The 23,997-nt window shown below is 44.8% G+C and overlaps 1 protein-coding gene across 1 annotated transcript in view; it reads left to right on the top strand.

The window, feature by feature from the left end:
- The window catches only part of CSMD2 (CUB and Sushi multiple domains 2), a 512,752-nt gene that overhangs the window by 467,921 nt on the left and 20,834 nt on the right, over positions 1-23,997 (top strand). Inside the window, exons 48-56 of the mRNA XM_037499127.1 lie at positions 339-485; positions 2,876-3,064; positions 4,368-4,553; positions 5,295-5,489; positions 7,328-7,501; positions 8,485-8,658; positions 12,686-12,859; positions 15,459-15,647; positions 20,289-20,462. Coding sequence (XP_037355024.1) covers positions 339-485; positions 2,876-3,064; positions 4,368-4,553; positions 5,295-5,489; positions 7,328-7,501; positions 8,485-8,658; positions 12,686-12,859; positions 15,459-15,647; positions 20,289-20,462 — 1,602 coding nt within the window. The remainder of the gene's footprint in view (positions 1-338; positions 486-2,875; positions 3,065-4,367; positions 4,554-5,294; positions 5,490-7,327; positions 7,502-8,484; positions 8,659-12,685; positions 12,860-15,458; positions 15,648-20,288; positions 20,463-23,997) is intronic.

The following is a 23,997-nucleotide window of genomic DNA, read 5'->3' as shown; positions in this document are numbered from 1 at the left end:
AGTGTGCACAAGAGAAGTAAGGTGGCAAGGTAGCAGGGTAGTAGCTCCCACCTTGAAAACCAGCTCTTCAACCAACTGCTTGACTGTGGGCAAGCCCCAAGATGCCAACTGCTATGGATTAGCAGTGACTTCCTCAAGCACTGCCGGAGGGCTTGGGAGCAAAGAGTCCCTAAAACAAGACCTGTGGGCACAGAGAGAGAGTGGATGCATTAATGACTGGGCTGCCTCTGAACAAGTTACCCAGCAATGGAGTAAGGGGGAAACAGAAAGTGGTTATCAAATCTGTTAGCTTGGCTGGCTGTGAGAGTCTGTAATCCTGTCTTGTGCTTTCACCCCAGGTCCCTCCGGACAGAGTGCTCTGCTGAAAGCCCTCAGTGGGAATTACTCAGCTCCTCTCGTTGTCACCAGCTCAAGTAACTCTGTGTACCTGCGCTGGTCATCTGATCATGCCTACAATCGGAAGGGTTTTAAGATTCGCTACTCAGGTGAGTAGAGCATAGAACTCACAAGAAGGACCACAGGCCCTAAATCCTTGAGTTTTTCACCCAAAACGCACAAGTAACCCACACCAGTGACAGAATATCCTCACCAAAGGTGGAATTCCTTCTTAGGAAATGGCAGCCTTCTCCTCCTCTAAATCTCTGACTCAGAAGTGTCCTTCATATTTCTGGAGGAGCCTTAGAACATTGGGGGACTGTGTTACCTATGACATTGAGATATTTCCCTGTAGCTTTCTACTTCCTCCTTTTTCTATTCTTTCCCCACTTTTTACCTCTCTCCTCTCTTTTGCTCATACTGCCGCCTGTGTCTTTTGAATAAGTTTATCTCCTATAATCTGATATTGCCTACAGGTGATCCTATCCCTAATACTGTTAATATGTTAATAAAAGTTCCTTAAAATTGAAAACCAGTAAGACTTGTGCCTCCAAGTGGCAAATGTTAGACAGGCAGCAAAGAATGGACCAGATTTGAAGTTCAGGAGACTCTTCTCTGCCCTGCAAGCCATACCACAGAGGCAGAGGCAGAGGCAGGACAAGCCAGCCAGATGCCTGATCTGCAAGAACACAGAAATATCCCTGGAAATGTAATGAGATGGAGAACATTGAATTGATCTGAACTCCCATTATGGGGATTACTGTCTGTGGTTGGAAAGGAAATGTGATAAGTTGCTCGGTGCCCATTTTGAAAGGGAGTTAGAGGGCCCCAAGAACAGCTGGCTGGACTCTGCACACAGGAGTCAGACATGAGTCCCTTCAAACCCAGGGGAGTCCACCATGCACCAGATCCTTTTAAGGCCCTGACCCCTGGCTGTGCTTGGCCTGTGTTGCAAACCAATGTTGAACAAGCTTTTAGGGAATATCAGTTAGAAAAAATGTCGAATTATAGACCAGCCAACTTACTGCTCGTCTCAGCCCATCTTTTCTTGGGGCCTCCCACTTGCAAGAGTAGCCTGGACTTAACCAGCCATTTGAGTAGTCTTCACCTTGGATATGGCTTCAAGGAAGAGCAAACTGGAAGAAGCTGATGGAGCCTGGTAGGAGAAGGACCATCTCAGAGTCCCTCTGCAAAGTCAATGCACTAAGGGGGGACACTGAATGTCTGCCACTTACTGAGCTGTTATTACACAAGTCACAGCCTCTTTGGGCCTCAGTTTCCTCATGAGGACAAAGAAACCATAAGGCACCTCTCAGGGAGATCAGGCTGAATCCCTGGCTGCTGCTCTCACAAGTGGAAAATCTAGCAACGTAGCAATGGTCCACCATGCTGGTGGCCAAAGTAGGAGCTTAAAGCCATTAAGGAGTTGCCCTCTCCTTGATGTTTGCAAAGACTAACCACATGTTTGGGGTAATGAGTCAGTTATAATTACAGTGCATATGCCACATAGTAAGTGAATTAATGACATAGTAAAGCAATTACTCCTTAATTACAATACAGTAGACTTGGGTAGTTTCTGTGTGTGTCTATCACTGGCACTGTGTGTATTTTGTAACTGGGGTTCTTACTCTTGACTGAGGTAGATATCAACAGGATACAGGAGGCAAAGCAGGAGCGAGGAAGCACATCAGGCCGGGGCAGGAGGTACTAGAACGCCAGTTTCAACCAAGTGGGAGGACAGAGGGCCTCTAGGGAGCATGCACTGTAAGCCTGACACCCTAATCCTTCCTTAGCCCAACTGCCAAGGAGCCCCAGCAGGGACTCAAGCAAACGAAGGGGACAGCCCTGCTTGTTCTTTAGTCATCCTTTTGGGGGTCTCATAAAACCTCCCCTGAGGGTCCCTGGCAGGAGTTTATAATGCATGTCCCCTGAGGCTAAGATTTTGGTCTTTTTTCTTCATTGTTGTATCTCCAATATAGCACCTGGCACATGATAAACACTCAATATCTATTAAATGAATGAACAAGTTGAAGCCATTTGTTGGGAAGGAATTAAGGGGCTTAAGTTCTCATTGCTATAGGCCCTTTTTGTCTCCCTACCCCTGTCCTCCTCCACAACAGAAAGGGCCATTCATTGGGCACTGAATGCCTGCACTGGGCTGCAGGATTTACTAATACAACCCCCCTGAAGTGGGCATTACCAACGCAATGTACAGGCGAGCTAAGAGCTTCAGGGATTTGTCACAGGCGTGGAAAGGTCAGAAATGGGACCGGAGCACAAGCTGGGCTGCCTGGTATCCATACCCACAGTCATATCCTTCTGGAACCAAGCCCATTGGGTTCTGTTTTCTGCACATCTTCATTCAGGATTCAAGAACCTGAACTTTACTGCGCAGCCAGTACAGCCTCTAGGCTGCGGATGGAAGAAGTGAGGGGTAGGGGTGTATCTAAGACCCTGTCTGTCTTCTTGTGCGTGTCCCCTGAGACTCGTCTTTGTTCAGCTCCTTACTGCAGCCTACCCAGGGCTCCCCTCCATGGCTTCCTTCTGGGCCAGACCAGCACCCAGCCCGGAGGCTCCATCCACTTCGGCTGCAACGCTGGCTACCGCTTGGTGGGACACAGCATGGCCATTTGTACCCGGCACCCCCAGGGCTACTACCTGTGGAGCGAGGCCATCCCTCTCTGCCAAGGTGAGAAGCAGGTGGCTCAGGTCCTACTCATGCTCACCTTGTTCCAGGACCAGTTACTCCCAAATGCAAGTTTCCTCATTGATCATTCATTCATTCTTTCAGTAAACCTGCATTGAAGGTCCTTATTATTTCTAGCCCTGGGAATATACATGTGCATATAGTAACTGTGTCTCTCTTTAGCTCTGGGAAATGCCCACTGAATTAATTCCATCTCCTCCACTTGTCCAGTTCTCTCTCTCTGGAACTCTGACCGGTTGGCTGTTGCACTCCTACATGTTGACCTCCTGCTTCCCTTTTTTTTTCCCTCTCACTTTCTTTTTGGACTGTATTCTGAGAAAATCCCTTTATTCCATCTCCAGCCCTTCTACTTAATGTATATTTTGGCAATCATATTTTTAACTTCCTTGTTCTTTTATTGTTCTTTTTGCAAAGTGCTCTGTTCTTATTAATGCAATGTACACCTTCATTTCTCAAGATGTTACTAATTGTAAACTTAAAGACTATGTGTCTTCTCTTTCTGGCATTGGCTCTGTTTCCTAAAGGAGACTTTTTATTTCATTTTTAACATTTTCTTTTGTGTGTGTGCATGCTGCTGCTTTTCTTCATCTGTATAGTTATCTTTGATTTGTATTTTCCCTGCTTTCTTGAGAAGTAATTTACATACTTGGTTGTTCATATTTTAAAATAGAAGCTGGATTCATTTTTCCAGGTAGCAGATGTGAACTACTTTTGTTGTTATTATATACAGATGCCTCTTCCCTCTTGGTTTCTCCCCAGAGTAAGAAGTTGAGTATGTACTGAGATGGACAGGCAGGGGAGCAGAGAAGCCTTAAATCCAAGAATTAAAAGATCTTTACTCTGGGATGTCAGCTCCTACCTTAGCAGCCCTCATTTTCTCAAAAAAAGAGTTATTTTTCTTTTTCTTCCCACAAGTGGAAAAGAAAACCCTCTCTGCAACTTTGTTTAGAGAACAGATGCCAGAATGCCTCTAAACTATATTTGTGGGAAGGGCTGGAGGGAAAACTGGTCTCACCCCAGAGCTCCTGCCCATATATTTTGGGCTGCAGCTTCTCAGCACCATTAAATCCATCAAGATAGCCTATCATGCATTTCACCTTCCGAAGTTTTATTTGAAATCTCCTCTGCTGGTGACCTTCCATTTTCCTTCTTGTGAGAATTTTTTCTTTTATTAGTCTTTACTGTATTTTTCTTAGGGCCTTCCTTGGAGGAGAAGAAAGATAAAAATATGTTCACAAAATTCATAGAACCAGGCATACTTATGACATTTTTTTCCCCTTGCTAGCTCTTTCCTGTGGGCTTCCTGAGGCCCCCAAGAACGGAATGGTGTTTGGCAAAGAGTACACAGTGGGGACCAAGGCTGTGTACAGCTGCAGTGAAGGCTACCACCTCCAGGAGGGCGCCGAAGCCACAGCAGAGTGTCTGGAGACGGGCCAGTGGAGCAACCGCAACGTCCCCCCACAGTGTGTCCGTGAGTCCTCAGGCGGTGGGGGAAGATGGAAGGAGGGGCTGAGTGAGCAGCTGAGAATATTCCTTCAAGGAGTGAACTAAAAGCTCAATAATGAAAAATCTCTGCCTGTGGAGGTTGAGGATTCCGGGAGCAGAGTGGAGAGTGTCATCTACTTGGGCTCCCATAGAAATTGCTCTCCAAGCATTGAGAGCTCCTGATACCCAGAGACATTCCATAAATCATGACAGGCCTTAAGGATGACAGGTGCACTTCGTTGAAGATAGAAAAACTCTTGGAAGGTTTGCATGAATGGCCTTCAATAACCAGACTCTAAAGCAACAGAGGCACAGTTCCTGTCTAAGACCAAAGTTCCAAACTGGCAGCCTGATGGGCCATGCTCAGCCCAAAAATGCCAGCTTTATTAAATATTTTGCATTGCTTCCCAACATTTTAAAATCAGAAAATTTTATATAATCACATTTCGATCTTCTCTTGAAAAATAAAAATCAGACCAAATAGTACTTGTCTCACTACAACAGTCAGCATTGATCAAGTACCGCCTTCCTGTATTGGCAGGTCGGCCCTCCCCACCTTGGCATAAACCCCGCCAGCCCACTTCATGCATTCACAAGTCTGCCTTCAGACTGAAGGCTCTTGGGTTCATCATTACTGCCTACAGCTTCCCATCCCCTGCTCTGGACTCTTGCCGGTATTTTCCACATTTAATCCACTGATCCCTGTCCCTACCCCTTGCCTTCTCAGCTGTGACCTGTCCGGATATCAGTAGCATCAGTGTGGAACATGGCCGGTGGAGGCTCATCTTTGAGACGCAGTACCAGTTCCAGGCCCAACTCATGCTTATCTGTGACCCCGGCTACTACTACACAGGCCAAAGGGTCATCCGCTGTCAGGCCAATGGCAAATGGAGCCTTGGGAACTCTATGCCCACCTGTCAAAGTAAGCAAGAGGGAACCGGGCAAGTTCACACAGTACCTCCTACCTGAACTGCCCACTATGTGTGTGGGGGGTGGGGAGCCCCTGGGATTGAACACTCTCCTGGAATCGGGAGCTGGAGAGAGGCCTACTTCTTTAAGAAAGTGCTTCTTAACATCTTGGCATCTTAATAAAAAGCTCCAGGAGGACACTCACTAATTTATTTGTTCAACATTCATGCCAGGTGTTATAGAGATGCAAAGATAAAAGTTTGTGGTTCCTGCCCCCAAGGAGTTTATAGTCTTCTGGAAAGGCAGACACAAACAATGATAATACAGTGTGGTGAACTCTGTAATTGGGGTGTGCAGGGGTTTGGGGGTTCGTACAAGGGCAGGACAACTACGTGTGTCTACCTCTCCTCCATTGAGAGTTGTTTTTCTTTGGTTCTTTAAGAAAATTTCAAAGATTAGGATCCCTGGGAAGCTACTCTGAGGCAGGTTTATGAGAGAATGATCTTGGGATCACCACTAGTGGAAGGAAGGAGAAGGAAGCAGGACTGGGAACAGGGAGAAGTTGAGTTCTGAGCAGTATGAGGGAAGGCCTCAGCTGGCCACTCAAGGATCTGATGGGACTCAGCACTGTCCCATGTTGGGGCCAGGAGTCTTTATACCTACGCACTGAGAAAACAGGGGTGCAGGCTGCCCTGTGAGTGTGACCCTAGGGGGCGGACTCCTGAACAAGAGTGATCTGAAGAGGACTAGCTGCTGAGGGTTATTTACCAGCAGCTGGGAAAAGTGTCCTTCAGTCCTAATGGGGGTATTTTGGGGGGCTCCCCCCAGCCTCCACCACCATCAAATAGTGGTCCTTGAACAACAGGAGTTTGAACTGTACGGGTCCACTTATGTGCATATAGACACCACACCAGAGGGAATAACAAAAAAGATTTCATGGCAATGGTTGCTTCAGATCAAGAAGAAAAGATATAGAAGCAGCAGTGCCAGAAAACAAACTGACTGTAGACGATCTGGCAGAAGGGCTCTGCTTATTCAAGACTAATAGGACTTCTTCTGTGATGTGGACCCTTCTATGTTATGGCCTTCTATGGCATGAAACTACAGCAACTGGTGGCAGAATGATTGGTACCCTTTTTAGAGAAAAGAAAAAGTCTTAAACTTAGACAGAAATTCAGAAATTCTGAGATATTTCCCTAAAGTTAGACCACGTGTGCCATCCTCTCCTGCCTCCCCTTTTGAGACTGTGTGGAGGAGTGGTGTCTTCCCCATGCCTGTCATCCGAGGTGCCGTCCTCACGTGCACACAAGTGCAGGCTCCACCTTGCAGCGTAGCCACATGTGCAGAATACGTAACATGTGACCTGCATACAAAGGGACGTCCTTTGTCAACCAGGGGCTATCTGCAATGCTCCGCTGAGGGGGAGTGTGAGGCTGCTGCTGGGCTCAGCAGAAAGGACCAAGAAATGTATTTGCAGTGTCTGCCCTGGACAGTAAGCAATGGCTCGCTGAGTCGCCGTCTTTCCAGTGGGCTGGCTTCTCACCAGGGTGCATTTCTGAACCACCTGAGTTTACTTAAAACTCACAGGCCTGGGTCCTGTCTCCAGATATTGTGGGCCCTGGGTCTGGAGTGCAGCCTAGTGAAGCTCCTCAGGTACTTCTGGTAACACCTTCAGTTGACTCACTGCCTCTGTGTGACACCACATAAGTTACCATCACCACCCAGGCCCCGGGCATCAGTCCCCTGAGGGTTCTGTTGAACAGGCCTTATTTTTGTCACTATTCTCGCACATCAGAAGCAGCACGTGTCCTCCTTGGGACTGGCTTCCTGAGCATGTTGTGATCTTTTCAGTCATCTCCTGCGGAGAGCTCCCCATCCCACCTAGTGGCCACCGCATTGGAACGCTGTCTGTCTACGGGGCCACGGCCATCTTCTCCTGCAATTCCGGGTACACACTGGTGGGCTCCAGGGTGCGGGAGTGCATGGCCAATGGGCTCTGGAGTGGCTCTGACGTCCGCTGCCTGGGTGAGTGCCTCCCCAGCCCACTTCCCACCTCAGGACAGGTCAGGCCTTTCCAAAGCTGGATCCAATCTTTGTTTTTGTGAAATTTCATTTTATTTTCTTAAACAGGATCAATTGGCATGAGTATTATTAGTAGTAATCATTTAAACATTATGTGACAGCCCAAATAGTCTGAGGTGTCTGGCTTCTTTCACTTCACATAGCGTCCTTGAGATTCATCCAAGTTGCTCCCCGCTGTTTTGACATCAGTAGAGCTGCAGTCTCTTTATTTTTATATTGTATTATTTTCTATTGCGCTAACATTGGTTTGCAGCTCTCTATGTCAGTGAAGGGAATGGGTTCAAACCTCTTCAGATGTGTGTTACCACACTATCCCCACCCCCAAAGCACCCATAATCCTCTACCGTAGACTTCTGGGGGCCCCACCTTCCCTCCTCACACTCCTCACCATCCCTTTCTGATAGCTTCAATTCTACAGTCAGATTTCTAGAGTTTGTTTTGGTTTATTTTTTTCTGTTCCTTCATTTTCTTTCTTTATATTTCACACCTGAGTGAAATCATCTGGAATTTGTCTTTCTATTGGCTGACTTCACTTAGCATAATGCCCTCCACGTCCATCCACGTTTCACAAACGCAGGACTTCACCTTCATGTAGACTGTGGGCCCTCCAGGGAGTAGATGTCCAAGAAATTCTGACTGGTGAGAAAAAGAAGCAGGGAGAAACCAGTGATGACATCATCTTACCCACCTACAGACCTGAACTCTAAAGCTCAGGGGTGGATGCAATTGGGATGCACCCTTGGGCTTGGGTGCCCATTTCTACCATGTCTACAGGTCCTGAAGTCACTCTGGGTGGGCACTTGTAGGGGCAAACCATGACTGACTGGTCCTTTTCCTCTCCCCTGCCTCCCTGCACCTTTGCCAAGCCCCACCTCGTTATCTTTAGCACCCCTTCTGTTGACTGTCTTTTCTATACCCCAACTAAGCTGGACACTGTGGGACCCCCGAGCCCATCGTCAACGGGCACATCAATGGGGAGAACTACAGCTACCGGGGCAGCGTGGTGTACCAGTGCGACGCCGGCTTCCGCCTGATTGGCATGTCCGTGCGCATCTGCCAGCAGGATCACCACTGGTCGGGCAAGACCCCTTTCTGTGTGCGTAAGTATGTTGTCCCTCTCCCTAGTCATGAGCGCGGAGTCAGCATGGACTGTCTTCCCTGTTCTCTTCTTAGGTTAGCGCCAGGATTTTGTAGATTTTCGTTAATTTTTCAAAGAAGCAATCATTGGACCTATTGTTCTCAGTTTTCCACATCATTAATCATACCTTTTTCCTTTCCTTCCTTGTAATTTCTTATGAGCTAATTTTTTTGTTCATTTTCTAATTTTTTTACTCAGGAATGTAATTCACTTATTTTCAGTCTCTCATTTTTATTCTTTGTTATCGATATGTGTTTAAGGCTGTGAAATGTCTCCTGATCGCTGCTGGAATTGTATTCCATAAATTATAAAAATTAATGTTTTGTTACTTATTAGATATAATGTAATTTTGTTATTAATTTTTCCCTTTCACGTAAAAGTTTTTGAGTAGAAGAGTGGTTTATTTATTTCCAGGCGGAAAGGCCTTTGTAATTTTTATTCTGCTATGGAATTCTAATTTCATTGTACTATACATAATATTTCTACTTCATGGAATTTAATGAATGTTTTCTTTGTTGCCTAATATTTAAGAAGAAAGGGTATTAGGGTAGTAAGTTCTATAAATAGTCATAAGATACGCCTTACTGATTACATTGTCTATATCTTCTTGTATGCTGATTCATTTTTTTGTCTACTTGAGCTGTTTGCTTAGGAGATATACTTTTAAGTTTTCTATTATTAGTGTATTAATATCTTTTTTCCTTGAATTTCTATGGTTTCTGTACATAAAGGTAATTGCTGTGTTATTTGGCACACAGATATTCCAAGGTATTATATTTCATAGCAAATTGTTATTTGACCTTTAAAATATATTATCACTTTTATTTTTTTTTAAGATTTATTTATTTATGCACACATGAGCTGGAGTACAGGCCAGAGGTGTGTGTGGAGTGGGGGCGTGAGAGGATTCACCAGAGACAGAGCGGGGAACAGAACAGGAAGACTGACTGAAATACACTGCTGAAGGGAGCAGTGGGGGAGACAGGAGAGGTCTGCTGCACCATGTGGGTTTCTTTCTGGCCAGCTGGGTATCACACTCATGCTATAGAGGCTGCAGATTGCTTCATAGTGTGGCGCTTAACCCCTTGTACCACCAGGGAGGCCCTATATTGTCACCTTCAATATTTTTTTAGCATGAATTGCACTGTGCCTGATATTTGGCCAACAACCCCTTCTTTCATCTTTTTTCCATTGGCCTTGTATACCTTTAACCTTTCATTTATTTTAGCCATCCTGAATCACTCTCACATAAAGCATAGAGTTAAATCTTGCCATGTGAAGAAGTTTGAAAATCTTTTTTCTTTAATGGGTTAATTCAACTCATTCACATATCCTGATGTGACTTATGCTTGGTCTTAATCCTGTCATGTTTTATGTAATCATTATAGATTCAAAATTATATTATTTATTTCTCTGTATTATGTATTTTCTTTGCCTTTTTCCATTTATTTTAGTGTTTAAAAAAGTTTGTATTTTTGGTTGTATTGTACAAAGCAGTACAATTCAAGCTAGAAATTATTAAAAGTGAAAATACTTCTAAAAGCTAAAACCACAATTTCCATTTAGATATAATAGCTGTGAATATCCATGTACAAATTTCACAGCCACTGCCTTCATAAAGCAAAAACTATTGGAAATTCAAGGAAAAATAGCAGCATACTAAAACTAAAAAGCTTTAAAACACCTCTCAAAACACAAGTCAAGTGGACAAAAATATAAGCACACCAAAAACAAACAGTATTTTGTATTTATAGCAGTTTAAGGTCATTAGCCCCATATTTTCTTATTTAATTTTTTTTGTCTAGTTTATCATTTTTAATAGCATCCTTTAACTTCCCCCTATTGACTGTGCAACAATCAGTGAGCTGATCCTACTTTCCTTTCTCACGTCTCCATTTTCAGTTATGTTATTTCCACTTTGTCAAAACACAAAACATTTATTATAGGGTTGGCATTTCTCTACCCTTTCCCCTACTGTGCTTTTATTCCTACATCTACAGTCAAATATATTAAGAGCTCAAAAATGCTGCTGATTTTTCCCAGTTATCTCATAGTTGGGTCAAGCTCAGTCTCCACTTTATAGCATGTACCAGCCAGGGTTCTCCAGAGAAGCAGAGCTAGCTGGGGTGTCCAACATCTCCTGAGACTCTCCCTGTGGTTTCTTTGACACCGCCCCCGACCCGTCCAGCCTTGTTTTCTCCTTTGCTGACCACCCCCTTGGTGCCCTTTGCAGGCGTTTTGGTCAGTGCGCCCTTCATAAGGTGGTTCTCCCAAAGGTTTGTATCAGTGGTTTCTAACCTTTGGGGAGGGAATCCTGACATTCGGTGAATCTGAGAGTGATGGACTCTCTCCCACACTGATTATAGACACCCAGTGTCTTACATATCATTTCAGTGGGTTCACAGAACCTGTGAAGTTTATCTCTACTCTCCCACCACCTCACTGACCTGTCAGAGTCCTACCCTTGAGCCCCAGCTCACATAGCATGCCACTCCCTCTGGGGAACCCTCCTTGCCCCATGTCCTCTCCCCCAGGAGGGTAGACGCTCACCTCATTCTTGGCGCCAACGCTCTGTATCCTAATAGTCTGCACCTCTGTCTGCTCTCCAACTAGACTGTGATGTGAGCTCCCTGAGGTCAGAGCCCATATCACATTCCTGCTTGTAATCATCAGTGCACAGCAGAGCACCATGCACAGAGAAAGCACTCAATAATAGTTAATGAAAAGCAATGCATTAACCTACCTTCAGGGCAACCCTGTTAATGTGGATTGAAATCCTTGCAGATATAGAAACTGAGACTCAGATGCATTGCCCAAAGTAAGTAAAGGGCAGAGCAGAGTTGGAAATCCTGGTCTGTTGACCTTCACAGCCCATTCGCACCCAACAACACCAGGCTTCCTTGCACCCCTGTAGTCCACCAACAGCATGTTTCCTGCTCCACCCAGCTCTGCACAAAAGAGAACTGACCAGACAGCAGAACTAGCCACAGCAAAAATTGGGTCCTGCCTCCTCTTACTCCCCCAAGCCCTCCATACCATTGGGGTTTGGGGTGGGTCCTCAGGGAACTAAGTGTTAAGCTAATAGAGTACCCCAGTGGTCTTCAACCTCACAACTAAAATCCAGAGCCAAGGAAGAGGTCTGGCAGAAACATTGAGGGGGATTTCAATCCAAAGAGAGGAGGGTGCCCACAGCTACTCAATAGGACCGAGGACAAGAGCAAAGCAGAAGCCCAGGCACGCAGCCATTCCTGCGCTCACTCACTAGTTGGTTCACTCAGAAATATTTACCTAGCTATTCCTATATGTCAGGTACCAAGGACATGGTGAGAAACAAAGCAAAGCCCGTGGAACTTACATTCAGGCAAAGGGAGAGAAGCAATGAGCCAATGAAGAAGTGCATGTCAAGTGTGTTCACAGCTTGGAGGAAAGCCGAGTGGGGCGAGGTAGCTGGGAGGTCATTCACTAGGGCGCAAGGGAAGGCCTCGTTGATATGGCAACATTGAGGAGAGACCTGAGGATATGAGGGCAGAAGTCAAGGGGTGTCCCACAGTGAGGAGAGCAAATGCAAAGGCCTGGAGCAGGAACTGAGACTTGGTGACTATCGACCGTGGCTCTGTGTGAAGATTGGCCCAGGGGCCAGAATGGATCCAAATCACCTAAAGGGTGGTCGTCAGTGTGTTGAGTGATGAAGAGTGGAGACGGGGAGCCAAAGGGGAGAGGAAATGAGCACCTGGATGACAGAGAATTGCAGTGGCCTATGGGGAGTTATAAACTGATTTCTCTCAGGTTGTCCGGGCTCTAGACCTGCCTTCAAGGAAGAAGGAATATCCTATGATGATTTCAGGAAATAAAAAGCTTTGCTGCACAAGAGACTAAAGTGAGACTTAGTCTGCACTGGTGGGCCTGGGAAATGCCAAGTGGAGAAGATGATGGACTTTGGGGGGTGTAGATTAACAGGAGGGCTTACCTATCTTCTATTTCGGTTACAGCAATTACCTGTGGGCACCCAGGCAACCCGATCAATGGCCTCACTCAGGGCAACCAGTTTAACCTCAACGATGTGGTCAAGTTTGTTTGCAATCCCGGGTATGTGGCCGAGGGAGCTGCTCGGTCCCAGTGCCTGGCCAGCGGGCAGTGGAGTGACACGCTGCCCACCTGCAGAAGTGAGTCACCTCCTCCCGTTCCCCACCCCCTTGACAGCTCCACATCTGGGGCCCTGTAACCAACAAGCAGAAGCCAGTGAATTCAATCCCGGAGTGGTTTTCACTCAGAGAAAACTGAGGGCAGAGAAGGGTCAGAAATGGCACTTTCTCACCCCCTAGAGACAGCCATGTAAGATCTCACCATTGCTTATGTGAAAAAAGCTAACAAAGTTTCGTTTTACAGAACAGAAATGGAAAACAATCTTGTTTATGTTTCATATGACAAATGATTTGTCTCTCAGAGCCACCCTCTTAATGAAAGACAAAAAGCAAAAGTATTAAAATGAAAATTAAAAAGCTAAGCATCTAGGGGCTGAGGTAAGGGCATGGGGAAGAAAAGAAATCAAGAAATTGAGACAGATTCTGTGGAGAGGCTATTCCTTGGCCTTCTGAACTACTTAGGAGGTAGCTTCTCAAGCGTCTCAAGCTGTTCCCAGCAGTGCAGGACAAATGGAGCCCAAGGCCTCTTAACAAGAATGGTCTGACAGGCTCGTTGGCATTTGAATGGAGAGGTTGTGTGGGCCCAGCAGTTGTTCAGTCTTCGTAGTCATGAGAACCGAGATGCCTGAGGACAATGGCTGCTCGTTGCTGTACTTGGGGGTGCACGGCGATTGTCTATGCAGTAAATCCCAGGTCATTTGTGACATATTAAAGAATAAATGTTTTCAGGCAATTTTATTTAATAAATCAAGATACATTCACAACTAATGCTAAAATAGGACTCTCTCTTAACTTTTCAAGATGCCCCTTTGAGTGAGAGAAGGTTCCAGAGAACCCAAGGAAAATTGCCCTGATCTTGTGTTATACTTTCCTTCCATCATTTATTTGGGCAGAAAAAGTTGACACTGCTGCTTTGTAGAGTTTCATCCCATATCACCTTCTCCTCAAGCCCTATGTTCCCTCTCCCCAGCAGAAGATCTGAATTCTCCAGTAACTTCTGCTCCCTGCCCCACCAGCCTTTTCCAAGGGAAAAGTGCTCAAGAGTGGTCTCAGAACCAGGGGGCCAGGGTACAATGGTTAGAAATCATGGCTTCTGGTCCTGCTCCCCACCCTCCCCTTCCCTGCAGGACAGTGATGATCTAAAATGCAAATCAGATCAAGTCACTCCCTGTCTAAACAGCTTCCCCAGATTTCCTCGGAGGGGAAGCTGAGGCTCCACCGGGGGAGCCTCGCCATTGCTCTGCCCCAGCCTCACATCTTCACCAGGCCCTGCCTCACTGAACCTCACCCACTTCCTCGCACGCCCTGGCCTGCACACCGCAGCACACTCAGAGTCTCCACAAATGCTTTCCTCTCTGGCCCCCTCAACAAGCTCCTTTGTCTGGGTGAATCTTAGCCACCCAGAGTCAGCTTAAAGGTTGCTTCTTCTGGGAAACCTTTCCTGCCCCCCTCCCCCCCGCCTCCCCCGCATGGGGCTAGATGCTGTGCTTTGTGCTTCCAGAACATTCTCTGTCAGAGCACTTACCAAACAGGAGGATTCCTTGTCTGTCCTTGTCTCTCCAGACCTGCAGTTCTCAATTGCAGACTTTCCTGTGCCCACTGCCCCCATAGGGAACCCATATCTGGAGATGTTTGGGGTTGTCAGAACTGAAGGTGTCTATTGGCATCCAGTGGGTAAAGGCCACAGTTGCTGTTACACATCCTCCAATGAACAGGACCATCCCTACCACAAAGAGTTATCAACCTAAAATGTCCACAGTGCCAAGGTGGAGAAGCCCTTCTTAGGGTGTAAACGGCGTGGCATCCTAACTGCCCAGCACAGTGACTTTACACGGTATATATCGCTATTGAGAGATCTCACAATAAATATTGTGAATGAATAAATGCAAGTTACTTGGTTTGTAACACCAATCTCTCTGAACCTCCAAGAGGCTCATCAAAGGTAAAAATATGTTACACTGTAAAAGCCTATCAAAGATTCAGAATACCTGCCCCATAAGATAATGGATGTGAGTGTTTTGAAAGCAAAAGTACTCATCCCGAGTGAGGAATGATATTGTCATTACTCTCAAATAGCTTTCTGATTTTCAGCTAAGCTGCTTTGGAAACACTTTAACATTTAAAAGTCATATTTGTCTTCCAGAATACTCATCTCCCCCTGAAATACTCATAGAAGTGATCAAAACTGTTTCCAAAGAGCCCTGTTCAAGGCCAGGCTCAGACGCTTGGCTTCACAATTAACGTGCTGTGCTGGGGGAGGCTGTGGAGCTGGGCACCAGCACAGAGGCAGGCATTTGTGCCCCCAGGGGACTCATGTACACAAACAAATCACGGTGTAGGCTGATAAGATCATCAATAGAGGTTCGTACAAAGGAACACAGAGAGGGAGAGGTTAACCATCCCGGGAGGAGGAGGGGAGGCATTTCTAAGCAGGTGATGTCTGAGAGAGACAGAATCCCTTAACCAGGAGATCAAAGTTAAGGGGGAGGATCCCACCTCAGACAGGATCTGCTTTGAGTTGCCTATTACCGTGTCTGTTTAGACTCCCAAATTCTCATTTAAAAGCAGATAAAATCCTCACGTCCAGGTCTCTGCATCTAATTGTCCTGTTCCTTCACAGTTATCAACTGTACGGATCCCGGACACCAAGAAAACAGCGTTCGTCAAGTCCATGCCAGCGGCCCGCACAGGTTCAGCTTTGGCACCACTGTGTCTTACCAATGCAACCATGGCTTCTACCTCCTGGGCACGCCGGTGCTCACCTGCCAGGGAGACAGCACGTGGGACCGTCCTCACCCTCAGTGTCTCTGTAAGTAGCTGCCATTGACTCAGGGGTCACCCATGCAAACCGACAGGATCTACATGCCAAAGAACTGCCCTTCCCTGTGCATGTGTGTCTGTGCACATTCACAGTGACAGTCACTCAGCTGCTCCTTGCCTGTTGGAGTTCTTGCTGGGCCCCTGCTGGCGAGTCTCCATACCAGTTCATACACAGTCTCTCTTCCCAGCTGGAGGCCTATTCCTTTCCTCTCTAGTACAGCCACCAAGCTTATACCCTTCAGGGCTCCCTTCCTCTTTTGCTTTTCCAGAAAGGGAACTCATAAACCCTTTTCTAGAAGGGACTGAAGCAGAAATGACATAGACTCTAAAGGCAGCCAAGCCTGGATTTGAATCCTGGCTTTGCCACTACAAAGTTGTGTGGTTTGAGAGAAGTCCATTAACCTGTTAGAGCCTCCACTTTTTGAGGCACTGCCAAACTATTGTCCAGGTAGTTGCACCATGTTATGTTCCCATCAACAGCCTGAGAGGGTTCTGATTTCTCCACAAAAGTTATTATCATCTTGTTATTTTCATTATAGACATTCTGAAGGGTGTGAAGTGGTATCTTGTCCAAGTTCCTTGCCAACTTTTTAGGTTGGGTTGATTGTATTGTTGAGTTTTAACAGTTCTTTATTTATTATGGCTACTGCATCCCTACCAGATATATGATTTGCAAACATTTTCTCCCATTCTGTGGACTATATTTTCACTTTCTGGATAATGTCTTTTGATGCATGAAAGTTTTGATTTTAATCAAATCCAATGTATCTATTTTTTCTTATATTGCTTTTGTTTTTGGTGGAATATTTAAGAAATTAATTGCCTAATCCAATGCTATCCAAGAGCATGTCATCTCTCATACTCATAGTTTTGCTTCTACCTTTCCAACCTAGATGTCTTTTATTTCTTTTTCTTACTTAATTGCCCCAGTCAGAACTTCTAGCACATGTCAATTAGAAGTGGCAAGTACACGCATCCTTGTCTTGTTCCTGGTCTTCAGAGAATAACTCAGTCTTTCAAATTATATTATAACAAGTATGACATTGGCTGGGTTTTTCATACATCCCCTTCTGTTCCTAGTTTGTTGAACATTTTTATCATGAAAGGATGCTGGATTTTGTCAAATACTTTTTTATGTTTCTATTGAGAGGAGCATGTGGTCTTTTTTCTTCATTCTATTAATGTGGTGTATTGCAATGATTACTGTTCAGATGTGGAACCACTCGTGTTCCAGGAACAAATCATGCTTCATCACAGTGTAATCCTTTTAATAATAAACAAACCGAATCCAGTAGCCTTACTGTATCTTATATCTTGTTGAAGATTTTTACAACTATGTTCATTAGGGATATTTGTCTGTCATTTTCCTTCCTTGTAATGGCATTGGCTTTGGTATCAGGATAATAATGGCCTCATATCAATAGAATGAGTCAGAAATTGTCCCTCTTCTATTTTTAGGAATAGTTTGAGTAATATAAGTGTTTCTTCTTTTAACATTTGGTAGAATTCAACAATGAAGTCCTTTGGTCCTAGGCTTTTTTTATGCTAAAAGTTTTTTGATTATTGATATTTTCTCTTTATCATTCTATTCAGATATTCCATTTTTTAAATAATATATTTTATTTTTAGTGTATTTTTAAGTTCGTGGCAAAATTGAGTGGAAGGTACAGATAACTGCTATATACTCCCTACCCCACTCACACACAATCTCTGCCACTCTCAATATCCTGTACCACATGGTACACCTGTTACAGTCAAAGAATCTATGTTAACACATCATCACCCGAGGTCCATCACTTACACGAGGGTTTATTACTGGTGTTGTATATCCCACAATTCTTCTTGAGTCAATTTTTGTAGTTTGTATATTTCTAGATCATCTAATACAAGTTTTTATATTTTCCTATAATAGTTTTTATACCTTTGAGGTTAGTTGGTAGTATTGTCCTGCTTTCATTCCTGATTTTAGTAATCTGAATATATCTGTCTCTCTGTCCACCCCCCTCCATCCCCTCTCCCTCTCGCTGTAAAATTAGCAACCAGAGTATATCCTATGTTTTCTTTCCTTCCTGTGGTTTGTTCTTTTAGAGGAAGAAGTCAACAATAATAATGTTTGTGACAAAAGATAAAACAATGACAGCACCATTTGGCTGCTGTGGATAAGGAAGAACAAATAAAGAACATATGATAACAGTGGAGACACAGCTTACATTCAGTGTATATTTGCATAAAAATCAAGGAGAAGGAGAAGAAAGGGAAGAATAGCTGCTGTAGCATTTCCCATTTTGTCAATATAAAAAATCTTTAGAATGTTTTGAATATTCATGTCTACCATGAATACCAATAATGGCAAAAGGCGGAGGGAGGAATGGAGATCTATTGGAGCAAAGATTTATATATGATTGAAATTAAGTTGGTATTAATCCAAACTACCGAACTAAGGCATTTCTAAATTCCTGACCCATTTAATGCTAAGTAATAATAAATATTTATTATTATCTGAGCTTTGGGGCAATTAGCTACATAGCAATAAATAACTAATGCAAGTGGTGTGCTGTACAGCCAGGTCAATGAGCTTTGGCTCCTGGGCCAGTCCAGCCTCTGGCCTATTTCTATATGACCCTTGAACTAGGAATGAATTTTTTTTTCTTTTTATTGGGGTAAGATTAGTTTACAACACTGTATAGTTTCAAATGTACAGTTTCTCACCTCAAAATCTGTGTTGTCATACCATGCCCTCTCTCAAATGTCATACCATGCCTGCTCTCAAATGTCCAACCACTTTTCCCCATCAAGCCGTTCCCTTTCCTTGTCTCCCACTGGTAACCACCACCTGGTTGACAAAGTCGAAGCATTTGTGTTGGTTTTTGCTGTGTCTGTTAAGAATGACGCTTTATGTTTTTAAAATACTGTAGAAAAACAAACAACGACAAAAGAATATGCAGCAGACTGTATGTCACCCTCAAAGCCTAAAATGTTGCCACCTGGCCCCTTACAAAGCAAAGGGCTACTGTATTCAATGATAATGAATGAACTGCCACACACAGTATCAGCAAATCTCAGACATAATGTTGAGTAAAAGAAGCCAAATGTAAATGAATATGTACTGTTCAAATCCATGTATATAAAATTCAAAAGCAGGCAAACCAATTAAGGGCATATGAAGTTGACAGTGTTTGACTTTGGGTAAGGGTCATCATAGGAGAGGGTATGAGGGGACTTCTGAGGTACTTGTGATGCTGTTTCCTCACCCGGGTGGTGGCTGCATACGTGCATTCACTCTCTGATAATTCATGACACTGTACTTACAATTACTGTGTTTTTCTATGTGTATGTTCTATTTCCATTACAAATTAATTTATCTGAACAATCCCTAGAGAGTTCAAATTGAACAGCTTGTAGAAGCCCAGAAATTTCTAATAAACAATCACAGAATCGTTTAAATTATAATTGGAGACACCGTTCCTTTCAGAAGAAGAGAACTCGTTGGTAGCATTTAAAGAACATTGTACAAGGGAGTCCGTATGGCCTCTGGAGTTCTACCCACCTGGTTTTGAGAACTGACTCTTTCTAGTGATGAGAAGGTCTGTGACCTCGGGGAAGTTCCTTTTCCGCACGATGCCTCATTTTCCTCCTCAGTAGATGGAGCAAAAGATGGCGCCTGCCTCATGGAGTTGTTTTAAGGAAGAAATAGCATAATCCTTGACACTCACTCTATGTTATCTCTTGCTATCTAAAAAGTTGTCTTGAAACTTAATGGCATAACAAAGAAACTATTTTCTCATAATTCTGCAGGTCAGGTCAGGCCTTAGTAAGTGTAGTAGTCAGAGTTCTGCAGAGAGACAGAACCAGTTACATTTTGGTGTTTCCAGTGAGGGGGACAATTTAGGGGATAAGCTATGTGAATCTCTGCAGGATACTGGCCCAGGGCCTCCCCTGGTGGCACAGCAGTTGAGCGCTGGGCTGCGAAGCTGCCCACAGCGCCGGTTCAATCCCCGGCCACCGGCGAGGGTCCCACATGGCGCACAGACCTCTTCTGCCATGCTTGCTGCTCCCCTCAGCAGTGTATATTGTCGGTCTGCTCTGCTCCCTGCTCTGGCTCTGGTGAATTCTCTCACCCTCCCGCACTTCTGACTGTACCCAGTGCTTGTATAAATAAAATTAATAAATCAAAAGATACTGGCCCAAATTCTGGAAACTGTGATGAGGATAAAAGTCCTAGGATAACGGGTCCCCATTTTGTCTTAGGTACCCTGCATGCATCACCTTTCTGCCAGGGACATCTTGGTGTGTGCTTTGGCAGTGAGGAAGCAGGGAGAGGTGAGCCCAAGAAGCAAAAAAGAAAAGAAATGAATACTATTGTGTACTTACATGGTGGGAAGTTCCACACATACTATCTCATTTGTATCTAAGACAACAGGTATTATTCTCCACTTCACAGCTAGGAAAGTGGACAGTGAGGTGGGTCGGCATCCATTGCCAGGTGTATGGGCCAGCAGGAAGTTTGCTTCAACAGATACCTGGGGGTTTTCTTCTTCTCAGCCTATTGTTACAAAAAAACCTAGCATGTGTCCTGTGATGATGCTCCATCCCTGTGCAAAGCCGCTGAAATGTTTGCTCTTCCCTGCAGTGGTGTCCTGCGGCCATCCGGGCTCTCCACCCTATTCCCAGATGTCCGGGGACAGCTACACCATGGGGGCAGTCGTGCGTTACAGTTGTACTGGCAAGCGGACTCTGGTGGGAAACGCCACCCGCATGTGTGGGCTGGATGGACACTGGACCGGCTCCCTCCCCCACTGCTCAGGTACGGGGCTGGTGTCTGGGAGAGGGCTTCGGTTGGACACTTGTCTGAGCTCCCACTGGCTGATGCCATGGGGTGGGAGGCAGACCTTTGGAACCTCATCCCATCCTCAAAGGTAGAGAGCACAGCTATCAGAGGTCCTCCCTGCTCCCAGGCATTAGCCCTTGGTCATCTGCACCCAACTTCATCCTCTTAGTCAACTCAGCCAAGAGACTGCAAAACTAGGGAGGAAACAATTTTATGAGGTCACCCTGTGGCCGGAGTCCTAGGCACATACTTGTTTCGTTGAGTTCCTAGGACGACCCAAGCCTGCTCCTTTGTTCTTTCTTTCCCTGCTGGGGGCTCTGAGGTCCCAGCCTGCTTCCCTTTCCTGCCTATCACTGCCTCCTCTCTTTGTCTTGTGTCCTGGCTCCCTGTGGAATGTAGTTCTCCTCAACTGCCCTGATACACTAGTCCCTAGATTTTTCTTTTTTTTTAATTTTTATATTATTCTATATATTTTTACATCATTTTTCATTTTTGCCTGTGTATGCATTTTCATCTTGGTTATAGTCCCCATACAATTCCCGCCCCCCTTATTTTGACCGTAATCCCTCCTACCCCCACCCCCGCCCGTAGTATGTAAACCAGAGACATACTGGTCCCTAGACTTTTCTATTAATAAATTTTTTTACTGTTAATCTCTATGAGGACACTGACAAATGTTATAAAAATAGCAAATGTGGGGAACAATATGTCCATTATGTCCAAACCATAAATCCACCTGGAATGTCATAACAGAACAAAATATTTGAAATGGAGTTATCCCACCAATGTCAATGCTAAAACCACCAAGCAAAAATAATAGCACCCCACACAGCTTTGCCTTCTTTGAGGTGAACCTGCCTGGCTCCAGAAGGGATCCTATATGGTATGTCAGACCCAAGAGGGCAGCTGCTCACATAGCTTGACAATCCTTAAAGAACTCACCTTGGCATTGAAATTAACCTCCATCCCTTCCCATACCAGATCTCAGGATCTTGATCTCCTCCTAATCTAGAAGCCTTCTTCTTCTTGATGTGGGACCTCACCCACAAGACATGCAGCTGTTCTTGATTTGAGATGCCCAGATGAACCTGCCTCCCATAATTTAGGACACTGCCAGAATATTGAACAAGATATTAGTTAGGTCTCCCCAGAAAGGAGAAATTCCCAAAGTACTGACTGCTGTTTAAAAGGACCATTGGCTGCCCAGGACAACTCCAGATACATTGCTCTATATTTCCACCAAGTCTGTGACTCCTCACCCCTATTAATCTCATTAATCACCCAGTTTGTGAACTGGGCAGGACTATGTATGAACCACGGGGACTTCTTTAGCCCCAACTGGAGGAAGGTCTGTTAACAGCCTCTAACTTAGTAAAAGTGACTTGGGGAGGATGACATGGAGGACAAAAGTCATGTATATCAAGACCTCCTGAGTTTACCCACAGTGCAAGTTCCCACAGGAAGAGGCATTCCAGAAGAAAGGCATGCATTTCCCAGCCTAATGCCCATTCTAGCATGCATTCACCCCAGTTTCTTCCATGAATAATCCCATTACATAAAGTTCTTCTGTAGATGTCTCTCTAGGATAGTGAGCTGATGGTGTTCTTAACATCTATTTGATCTATTTTGATGACCTAATTCTCCACAAGAAAGGGAAATTCAGGATAGAGGAGAAAAAAACCTGAAAGTCTTGAGCACCTCCCACCCAACTACATTGTCATTCACTTGAGCCAAAGACCAGAATCCAAAATGTTTTCTGCAAAACTGTAACTTCCTTTCTCTGGAATTATATTAGTGAAGACAGGAAATGACCTGGAAATATTACAGAACAAAATCTTGTGTAGGACAGAGAACTAGGCTAGAAAAACCTCCAAAATCCTTCCAACTGTGAGATTTCATAATTTTGTGATTTCCTAGGCACTAGCCCTCCATAAAGAAAGGACAATTCCTTGGTCACATCAAAGATGCAGGGGAGACTAGAAACAAGTTGATACCTTGGGAACATGAAAAAGTAAGAAGCAAGAAAGAACCCTTCAGGAACACAAGCCCATTCATTAGGTGGCGTGTTGTATTCAGCTATTGATAGTTTATCCATGATCATGAAAATTCTGAAGAATAGTTAAGTTCATTCACCCCACGTCTCCATCAACAATGACAGACATTTAGAAGATGAGACCCATGGCAGTGACTTTCTGGAGACCTCTGAGGACAGGCTTAGAAGATCTATAAATACTAAGGCTGAGAATGAATGAATCTTAAATGCCTTAGATAAGGAAATGGGAGGCAAGAAGAATAGGAGATGAGGAAGCACAGCTAAGTGCACACTAGTAAGAATATTAATCCTCTTCCTGAAACTTTCAGATATCTTCTTTTGCAATAACATCTCCTGCCAGTGCAAGAATAGATATTCTAGAGTTCTAGAATCAGTTTTTTGAACCTCATTCTGTATAGTCAGTTCACCTGATGCATAACAAAAGTCTCTGAGTCCTTGAGTCCTAAGTCTTGGGGCCATCAAGGACATGCAGAGATGGCTGCCATTTGAGATATACTTGGGCAAGTTCACTGCCCACCTCTGCAGCGTGGTCATCATGCAGCTACCCCTCTTCAGTAAAGAGTCAGCAGTTGCCATCTGCCCTATGAGACACTATTCTGTACCAAACTCCCTTTGTCATTAAAACTGAAGTCTTGGATACTGCAATGGAAGCCATTCTGTCAGATAAGCCTCCAAGTCTAGAGATGGTTGGTGGTTGATCATTGTTAAGATTTGAGGATAAGATGGGAGGTTGACCAGAGGGAGACTTTTTTTTTAATATTTTTTTAAGATTAATTTATTTATGCATACAAGATCTGGGATACAGGCTAGAGATGTGGGGGGTAAGAGGATTCACCAGAGACAGAGTGGGGAACAGAACAGCAGATTGACTGAAGTACACAGCTGAGGGGAGCAGCGGGTAAGTCAGGAGAGGTCTGCTGTGCCATGTGGGTTTCTCCCTAGCTGGCCAGGGATCGCACTCATGCTGCAGAGGCTGCGGGTTGCTTCATAGTGCAGTGCTTAACCCCTTGCGCTACCAGGGAGGCCCCCAGAGAGAGACTTTAAAAGGAAGGGATGTTCTTTGGAGGGTCTTGCAATGGTCCAGGCAAGAGAATGTTGTGTGTCTAAGCTAAGACAGTGGAGTTGGGAATGGAGGGAGTACAGAATAAGGTACTGGTAAGAGAGAAGTAAAAGGGAGGAGGAGATGTGGCCAGCTCAGACCACTAAAATTCCACACTGACACAGGCCACAGAATGAAGGCATGATTTCCACTAGAGAACTATCCCTTGCTGTGTGACTTCTACTAGAGTCCCTTCCCAGGCACTTACCCATGATCTCAGGCCTTTGTATTCTTTAACCATGGAGTAGCAAGGCAGGAGCCTATCCTGGTAACTCCAGCTAGACACACAGTCAGTCTTCTCCCTTATTCTTTGTGGGTCCCGCTGACTCCCCTTAGCAATGGCCAATATGTTTTTCTCT

Source organism: Talpa occidentalis, unplaced genomic scaffold (genome assembly GCF_014898055.3).
Source record: "Talpa occidentalis isolate TD23 unplaced genomic scaffold, MPIMG_talOcc4v2.1 talOcc4.9, whole genome shotgun sequence".
NCBI lineage: Eukaryota > Metazoa > Chordata > Mammalia > Eulipotyphla > Talpidae > Talpa > Talpa occidentalis.
This window is presented reverse-complemented; position numbering and strand designations above follow the sequence as displayed.